General features: G+C 35.8%; 1 protein-coding gene across 1 annotated transcript in view; it reads left to right on the top strand.

Moving 5' to 3' along the window:
- Positions 1-9,886, top strand: part of Ednrb (endothelin receptor type B) — a 21,719-nt gene extending 11,833 nt beyond the window's left edge. Inside the window, exons 2-7 of the mRNA XM_013011643.1 lie at positions 4,445-4,557; positions 4,705-4,909; positions 6,488-6,637; positions 6,993-7,126; positions 7,673-7,781; positions 9,748-9,886. Coding sequence (XP_012867097.1) covers positions 4,445-4,557; positions 4,705-4,909; positions 6,488-6,637; positions 6,993-7,126; positions 7,673-7,781; positions 9,748-9,882 — 846 coding nt within the window. The 3' untranslated portion in view covers positions 9,883-9,886. The remainder of the gene's footprint in view (positions 1-4,444; positions 4,558-4,704; positions 4,910-6,487; positions 6,638-6,992; positions 7,127-7,672; positions 7,782-9,747) is intronic.
- The last annotated feature ends 239 nt before the right edge of the window (positions 9,887-10,125 follow it).

Consider the following 10,125-nt stretch of genomic DNA (forward strand, 5'->3'; position numbering starts at 1 on the left):
GCTCAAGTGGTAGAGCGCTAGCCTTGAGCTGAAGAGCTGAGGGACAGCGCCCAGGCCCAGAGTTCAGGCCCCACGACTGGACCCCCCAAAAAAAAGAATTTAGCAGAAAATTATCATCAAATAACTATTTGACTGTGATTATATTGATAAGCTCAGGACAATTCATGACCATAGGGTATGGGACAAAGCTCAAGCTTCTCTGTGGAAGACTTAAAGAAGTGTGGACAAATAACCAGTAGACAAGTTCTCTCTAGGTGTGGGTGTACATGAGCTCTAAGATGGTTACCCTTATTCAGTATTTACTCTAGAGAGTTTTTTTTATTATATTGTACAGGAACCCTAAAAGAGTTAGTTATTGGTAAAACCAAGGGATTGGTATGATCATCAACCATAAGGGGTTTTGGATGACAAATCCTATTATCAGTGCTTTTCTGCTCTAGCCAGGGAAATCTGGGTCATACAATTGTCTTTCTATACAAATACAAGAATCAAGAAAGAAATAATTTAAATGGAATTATAGTGGTTAGTTTTCAGGGAAATGACAAAAATGTAGCTAGGGATGAATAACTGTGTTAATAACGATGCAACTGAAATCACATATAGTCTTAGCTATTGATCTTTAGAAGCAGCTTCTTTGGAGAGTAATTTAAGTTGTGATCATACTGGTTGTCCACCAACTTCTTTGGTTGCTTTGGAGTCAGACTCTAGCAGGTCAAGCTTGACTTGGGTGTGATATATTCAAGCATTAATCCCTGAAAGGTTAACAGCCCAGTGGGTATCCAGATTACAAGGTCTATTCCACTTTATACCAAGTTACTCCTCAGTCCCTTGTTTTGCTTTGTTTTGTTTTTTCCAGAATATAAGGACTCAGTCTCTAGCCTTAAAGTGATAAAGAGGAATGTTTGTGGGAACTATATGATATTTGGGAGGGGGGGAGGAAGGGGGAACCTCATTTCCAAACAACTAGTAACTGAGATTTCTCTTTCTACAGTCAGGTCTCCCTCTGGTGGGAGGTACCTGGAATGATCTCCATACATTAATCCATATGATGGAATTGGAGCCTGTTCCTCCATTCCCTTCTTACCCAAAGCAAAGAAAAAGTAACCCCCTTATCCCATGTCAAACTGATTTCTGTCACAGTTCTTTAGAAGTGTCATCTATTGCTCTGCCTTTCTGGCAGATTGTGTTCTCCATGAAACATATAATTTCCAGGTGGTGCCTAAGGCAATATGGTTTTTGAGTTATTTTCACTATAAAAGTAACCCTTTATCACTTTGAATAGATGTATAATTAGAAATTATTTCTTTCAAAGCATTTTTTTAAATTATATCCTCAGAGAAGATGTTCCAAGACAAATAGGACAAATATTAGTGACTCTGAAAGTAGTCAACTTGTCCAAGGTGCAAATCCATCCTAGGCAATCCTGGCTACCAAATCCCAAAACTTGGATGCGTGATATGAACAAAATACCAAACATTAATGCTGAGAGTAGAGAAAGGTATCTATGGAGAATGAGAGAATCAAGGCCTCAAATCCACCTTCCCCCAGCAAGGATGGTTGCGGGTTATATACAGGAAAAGTTCACAGAAAGGGGAGCCCAGAGGCCAACTAGTACTTTTACGAGTTGATAAAAGCCAAGATTTGGAGATTTTTGACACAGGTGGCATCTGCTAGGCCACTAAGTGATGTTCAGTCCTATAAATCATCTTGTGATACCTTTATTTCATTTCTCTGCAACCAAGAAGGCAAGGTTTGAATGAGAGCTACAATAGTTACAATCATAGGAATGGGAGGGAGAGAACATGCTTACCATCTGGTCAGCTTGACCAGAGAAAAGAAAGAATGTGCTCTGTCTTGGTTTTATAGCTTGAACTAGGGAGAGACACTGGGACAGGCTTCTTACAAGAAAAACATTTCATTAATTTACCCATGAAGGCTCAGTTACAAGGGCATCACATGGTCCTAGCCTACAACCAGTTCTTTCCAGTGCTTACGTCTTGACCACATATTCTATTCTAAACTGAGCATCCAGAATGACATTTTTAACAATGATAAACAATATCATGCCCTTTTCCCACTCAAACTCTGCAGTAAATTTTCCTTAAAAAAAAAAAAAAGCATTCACATTACCTCTATAACTCCATCGCCTCTCTACTTGGCTAGGCTACTAAGTTCCAGCCTTGAAGCCTTCTTGCTGTCTCTGCAGTTCATCAGGCTTGAGTTGATGTCTAGCACTTGGCAGATTCTCTTTGTATGGTATAATCCCTTGTTTTAGTTAAGTTTTTATATCTTCCAAGGGATCTTGTTGAGAAGTCTATCAAGAAAGCACCTCTTGTAATCTCTTTGCACAACTACTTAATCTTTAAAAAAAAAGAAAGAAAGAAAGAAAGAAAGCACCAAATCCTACCATCACCATCTTGAGAGGATTGTTTCTATTTGGCAACATATCTAATATTGGTAGCTTTTTATGTCTCCCTAACCAGACTCTACGATCCACGAGAGCAGGGTGGTTTACATGTTCAATAGTTGTTTTTCATGCATCCTGTATACAAAACAGTTCTTGGCAAGTTTGAATACTCAATACTTACTGAATCAACTAACAAATGAGAGTTAAGGGTTTAATTCAATTGATTAATCCAGAAGTCACAAGATTGGTTAATACAACAGTATGTAATTATCTTTTTAAAATATGAATTAGCCAGTAGCTTTTATAAATTGTCAGATGTCATATAAAAATTCTACCTCTGGTCCCTTATGAAAATTCAAGAGACATATATACATATGTATGTATACACACATACATATATATATATGTGTGTATATATATGTATATGTATATATATAATATATATATATATATATATATATACATATATATATATATAAATGGGGTTCCTAGCATGATGTTTCTTGGCAGATGCTCCTTTCAAATGGGGATTAATTATTCCAGATCCATCACTCCTCATTCTCTTCACGAATCCAATGACTTTGGTTAGAGCTGTCTCTTCACTGCTGTGTTAACTTTACCTTGCTCTGTAGGTCAGAGCTCTACCTTAAACACATATATCTTAAGTCTTCCAGCATTGGTTTTATATATCTGTGTAATTTGTCACATTTAGTTTAGAAATGAAATTCTATTCATAATGAGGCACATATGTTAGCCTAGTTAAAGGTCAGACATGTCCAATTATGTTTCAAAATAGTTTTCACTTTAGAAGTTATTTCTAAAATAATTTTTCAACCCAAAGACTTAAAATAATTTTCTTTGTGCTTAAAACCTCAAGAGCATTACATCCACATGTTTACTTAGAGTGGTTCATCTACCATAAGTCATTAGTGACAATTTGTCCAAAGAAAAGAAAATAACCACATTTAATGATGGGTAGTGTCATTAGTCTATAGTCAGATAAAGAGAAATCACATATATTTAATATCAAGAATAGGTTCATTGTATTACTGATATATAGATAGATAGCATATGTTTCTTAAGCTTTTATTTACTTTGTGTCAGACATTATCCTAGGCAATTGAAGAATTGATATTCTGTCTAAGAAGGGAGACAGTAAAAAACAAGCAACCAAGTAAGTGTTCTATGCAATAGGAAGTGGCAATTGCTATTGAAAAAATAGAAGTGAGTCTGGGTGATTAGAGATTCACCAAAAAGCTAGAAATAGAGCAATTGCTCAAGTGGTATGGTACTAGCCATGAGCAAGAAAGCTCAAGGACAGCATCTAGGTCCTGAGTTCAAGTCCAGGAACTAGAACAGATAAAAGACGAAGTGGGATAAGATCAGGGAAATGGAAAGATCTGACTATTACTACTGTATTTAACAGCGTGGTCAAAGTAGGTTATATTGGAAAGAGACTTGAGCAACCAGAAAGAAATAAGAGACTTAGCCAAGATTTATTTTTAATTAAAGAACCTTCCAAGATAGAGAAAGACCTAGAGTTAGCCACAGTGTAGCAGGAAGGTACTAATGTGCTCACAGAGCAATGTGGTTACTCTGAATTACTATCCAATTAAAGAAATTGGTTACACCAAAGAATAAGTTGTTCTCCATAAAGTACTGCTCCATAGGAATACTCTAGTCTCTTCCACTAAGAAATATTTATCATCTATTTTAAACTAGTCTACACTTTGGTTTGTCCTTGACCTGAGCTTTGAGTCTGTATGATAGTGTATAGCTTCCCACTGTGTCCAGAGGAATCCCAACTACACGTATTATATAGCATGATGAATTCTCAATAACTAGCCATGACTTTATTATTCCCAACCTTTTCTCTTGTTGTACATATTAAACACTGGTGCTTTACAAAGGACTTGTCTACGAGAGTAAGAACCATACATATTAATTACTCTGTAAGTAATGTGTTATCGTAGTAATGCCATTCAGAGTGGGCCTTTGTAAGGCTCTCTAACAGAGTTTCATGTGTCCTCTATGCAGCTCCTTGCAAAGGACTGGCCATTTGGAGTTGAGATGTGTAAGCTGGTGCCTTTCATACAGAAGGCCTCTGTGGGAATCACTGTGCTGAGTCTATGTGCGCTAAGTATTGACAGGTGAGAGGTTTTTTTTTTTTTTTTTTAGTCACAAAAGATCCTAAGCATTATACTGCTGTTGCTACTATTTGTTTAGGAAATAAACTACGTAAATTCAATAAAACCAAGCTCTCCCAGCTTGGAAAACAGTTCTATTTTCATCTTCAGATATCGAGCCGTTGCGTCGTGGAGTCGCATTAAAGGAATTGGTGTTCCAAAATGGACGGCAGTAGAAATTGCTTTAATTTGGGTGGCCTCCATAGTTCTGGCTGTCCCCGAAGCTATAGCTTTTGACATGATTTCCATGGACTACCAAGGAAGACATCTACATATTTGTATGTTGCATCCTGTACAGCAAACAGCCTTCATGCAGGTAGATTTTCCTTTTATTTCCTTTCTTTTGCTGATATTTCTTCCTGAATATTAGCTACTTTTTTCTAGTCCCTCTCCCTTAGGAAGCTGTTCGTTTATGAGTTTATCACTGGCAGAAATTAAGAGAATAGATCCCAATGACCCAACTTGCAAGAATCCAGAGCATTCCCTGAGAACCCTGGATCTTACGAACAAAGATAAATCAAGTTCACATGAGAACTGATGTAAAAATTATAATTTTTGTACTCAAAGACCATTCAGAATTTTTTACTGCTCTACAATCTGTGTAAGACAGCTCAACAGTCACAAAAGGCAAGGATGATTCAAAACCTGGTATGAGTGTATTCTGCTGGACCATCTATTGCTCTGATGGCAAAAGGAAAACTGCCTTGACATTAAAAAAAATGTTGGCCATTTATTAAATAATGGTTGAGCCGTGTGCCAGTGGCTCATGCCTATAATCCTATCTACTCAGAAGGCCAAGATCGTGGTTTGAAGCCAGCCCAGGCAGGAAAGTCTGTGAGATTTTTACCTCTAATTAACTACCAAAAAAGCCAAAAGTGGAGCTTTGCTTAAGTGGTACAGAACTGACCTTGAACAGAAAAGCTCAGGGACAGCACTCAACCCAAATTCAAGCCCCAGCACAAGGAAAAAAATAATTTTTTGATTAGGAAATAAGAAAGGAATAATGATATTAGACTCCAAACAAAAACACTAAATATAAAAAGATATTTTCAACAGAATAGGTGGAAAGACGTTAATGCAAAAGGGGTTGGTCTAACTATTACCAGGGATTAATTTCTATTTTCCATTATTTATAAGATGACTGTATAAAACTTTGTGAATTGAGTATATCCCAGGAAGTAAGAGCATAATGAAGGAAATTAGCATGAACTTGAAAATGATATTGTTGCCTTACTAGTAAAAAGACAGGGTATGCCACATAGGCACAGATACAGATAAAACAACACGTTTAGAAAAAAGTGGAAGAATAGAAAAAGAATAAGAGAAAAGACAAGGGCTCATGAATATTTGATAGCTTTTAATTGACTTAGATTTATATAACACTGATCTTAATTGTTAATATACCTTTTTGTAACTGACCATTAAACACACTTAATAAAAAGTGAAAATTTCACCTAAGTATTAGAATATCTTTACATTTTCAGGTAAGATATTAAGCACAAATAATCCTCTAATGATAGCCTGCTTATGTGAAGTAGAAATATTAAATATTAAATTTTACCCAATATATTGGACATAGTTGCTATACTTTCCCAGATAACTGAAACATGTTTTGGAAAGTTTCATTTAATGCATCTCTTTAATTATTTGTTCAGCAGATGTAGGCTGAAAAGTTCTATATAATATTTATAAAATAAATTCATATTAGAAGCAAATTAATCCTTGATGAATATTTTTTCTAAAGTTTAACATTTTGTATAGCATGATTCAAGTGGGAGAACATTTGGCTAGCAGGTAAAAGGACCTGAGTTCAATTCCAAATACCAGAAAAACATTAATATATATATATATATATAATTTAAGTATTAACCATGAAATTCTCTCTTCTCCCTAGTTTTACAAGAAAGCTAAAGATTGGTGGCTATTCAGTTTCTATTTCTGCTTGCCATTGGCCATCACTGCATTTTTTTATACCCTGATGACATGTGAAATGTTGAGAAAGAAAAGTGGCATGCAAATTGCATTAAATGATCACTTAAAGCAGGTAAGAAGATGCGAGATGAGCAGCCCAAGGCTGTAATTACAATACTGAGAAAAATTATGATGATATCGAAGCTAAATCATACACCAAAGCATATTTCCATTTTTTCTTACTTCTGGTTTGTCTAATTAGAGATATTCTATACATTCTAAAAAGTTCTAAAGAGAACTGTCACTTTTAAGAGATGACTCTATTCATTTTAGTTCTAATTAACACTCACTCTTCACTTGAAAGCTGAGCATCCTGAGTCTTTTCAAATGTCACTGGATTTTGTAAATCATACTAAGTATTCTGTTTGGAAAGAACTTTTGAATATGAAGAAATCACTTTTAAGGGTTTGGTTGTGGTTTTATTTCAGAGGCGAGAAGTGGCCAAAACAGTGTTTTGCCTGGTCCTGGTATTTGCTCTCTGTTGGCTTCCCCTTCATCTGAGCAGGATTTTGAAGCTCACACTTTATGATCAGAGTGATCCCACCAGATGCGAACTTCTAAGGTAAGAAAGGTATAACAGAAATCATCCTGTAATTAGGTGCCATTCAGAAGTGTTTCCATCGATCCTTTTCATGGGCAGAGAGAGAGTGCCACTTTTCTAATCTTTGGGAGCAATTAAGACTTCCAGTTTTGCTTTTCACTCCTGTGTCATAGGAGAAATAAGGGGCCTAAGAGAACTCTGGGAACAGGGAGGCAGAGTTGTCACATCGATGGGGGAGTGGCAAGATTGACCATATCAGATCTGATTCTCCCTGGCACTTGTCAATCCTTTCTTTTCATCCAGCCTTAGTAGTTTCAAATGAAATTTTACTTTACAAGGTAGGAGGGGATGGGGGAAGGCAGTGGAGAAGACAGAGACAGAATGCTAGAGACAAACAGACACAGAGGTCATCACTAAAAGCAAATTAAAAAAAACCCTCAGAATCACTGGCTAATTCTTTTCTTCACAAGACTACAAAAATGTGCAATATTCCACTCAATGTGGATTATTTTTTGACAGATACTTTGTTTTTGTTGGCTATTTATTTGTTCATTTTGGTTTCGGCAGCTTTTTGTTGGTATTGGATTATATTGGCATCAATATGGCCTCCTTGAATTCCTGCATTAATCCAATTGCTCTGTACTTGGTGAGCAAAAGGTTCAAAAACTGTTTTAAGGTAAGAGACTATTCTAAAACAGAAGTTTTTTGTAGTATGATGTAAAATTTAACCCTTGAAAATTATTAGTGTTTCTAGCTGGAGAGATTCAGATAATTGTTTAGTGTTCTTTTGTACTATATCATGGATGATTATTTTAAAGTATGACTTCTGCTTAAAAATCATTACAGATGATATTTGTCTATCAGTGCTAGCCAGACACTCCCTACAGCTTTTGCCAATCAGTTGTACTCATAAAATTGTTCAGGATCATGCCTATAATTTTAGTTCCTTAGAAGGCAGAGGGAGGAGAATCAAAACTAGCCAAGGAAAAAGTGCCAGAACCTATCTGAAAAACAAACTAAAAGCAACAGGAATGGGAAAGGCTTGCACAAGTTCTGAATTCAAGTCTCAGTACTGAAAAATAAAAGAAAGCATTGTGACAGGTATCACATAAATAAGGTAAAAACTGTAAACATGATTAAAGGCATTGTTCCTCTGTACTTGGCAGATGTCAGTCACAATTTGTATCAGAAATGTGACTCCCTTTTTCACACAGACTAAAGAACAATATGTCAAAGGACTGGAGCTAGTTAGTTCAGTGTATAGCATTTGCACAAGGCCCTGGGCTTTGTCCCCACCACTTGGGCAGAAGTTAGGGGTAGCAGTAGGAAACAAAAAGACATAGCAAATCAAATTAAAATTTAGAATCAGGTTCTATCTCTTCTTTTCCACTTTCTATGTGCAGCAGAGCTGCTGTTCCATGTGTAAGATGTTTAATTAGTACTCATTCAGCTCTACACTTTAACTTCCATTTATACATTCATTATTTTGTTTAACAATCCAATTCAAAATAAACTATACCTTCTCCTTACATCGGAATGAGTCATTGTCTCTAATCTTTTATCATTGAAAATACAAAGACTTGCTTTCCTAGTTACACTACAACAGTCTATAAGATTCTTTGCTCATTCATAACTCCCATTTTTAATTAATTAATTGATTGATTGATTTGTACCAGTCCTGGGGCTTGAATTCAGGGCCTGGGCACTGTCCCTGAGCTCTTTTTGCTCATGCATAGAATTCTGCCACTTGAGCCACTGCTCTATTTCTAGCTTTTTTAGTGGTTAATTCAAGATAAAAGTTTCACAGGCTTTCTTCCTCAGGTTGGCTTGGAACCACAATCCTCAGATTTCAGCCTCCTGCATAGCTAGGATTACAAGGGTATTTACCAATACCTGGCCATAAGTCAGATTTTTTTAAAATATACTTTTGTTATTATTAAGGTATTGTACAGAGGGGTTACCATTTCAAAAGTCAGGTAATGACAACTCATTCTTTTAGGGAAGTAAAGAACACTTATAAGATCAACTCCCTTATTTTAAAAACTGAAAACAACAAACCTATTTTCTCACACGTAGATTTTCATAAAACAGATGGTTAACAAATTTTGGGATTTAAAAAAAAAACTTTAAAGGAAAAATTAAATGCAAACTCTTAAATGTTCTATATTCCTTTTGTGCATATTGAAAAGGGCTATTATAATACTATGATTAAAAGATACTTATAGTACTATCACATAAGGTAAAACAAGTTATACAGTATACGTATAATGGTATCCCATTGAAATAAATTATATATATATATACATGGACAAATACAGTCATGCATGAGATTATATTTCTGTTTCCAAGGAAGAAAGTTTTACATTCTACATTTATCACATCATAAGATCAACAAAGTCACCAAGAGTTAATACCAAAAAGAGTAGTGTCTTCTTGGTGATTAATTTTAATTATATAGATATTTTCTCTTTTGGTATTTTTCTAGTGAAAAAAAGTCTTTTTAAGGGGAAAAACTAGAGAGCCTGGAGAAGAAAGGGCCCCATAACTTCCAATTCTGCATGAAAGTCAGAGCTCCAAGAGCAGGAGGAAGGGTGTCGGTGTGACAGATGTCAGCATGTGACACATTACTTTGTTTTGTACAGTCATGCTTGTGCTGCTGGTGCCAGTCATTTGAAGAAAAACAGTCCTTGGAGGAAAAGCAGTCCTGCTTAAAGTTCAAAGCTCATGATCACGGATATGACAACTTCCGTTCTAGTAATAAGTACAGCTCATCTTGAGAGAGGGAATCTTAATCTCATTCTCTTTATTTTGGACAGAACTCATTAAAATGGGACAAATCCATTTCCAAAACAAAACACAAAGCTGTATGTTCACACAAATCCATGTGACAATATAAAGGAGATTGCTTTGACATCTAATGAGCTCTTTACAACACAAGAGGGAAAGTGGAAAGGCCATGAGAACTGAGAAACTTCATGGGGAAAGCACTTAACGTTTTCCATTATACTTAGCACTCCAGC

The sequence above is a fragment of the Dipodomys ordii genome, unplaced genomic scaffold (assembly GCF_000151885.1).
Source record: "Dipodomys ordii isolate 6190 unplaced genomic scaffold, Dord_2.0 Scaffold1, whole genome shotgun sequence".
Classification (NCBI taxonomy): domain Eukaryota; kingdom Metazoa; phylum Chordata; class Mammalia; order Rodentia; family Heteromyidae; genus Dipodomys; species Dipodomys ordii.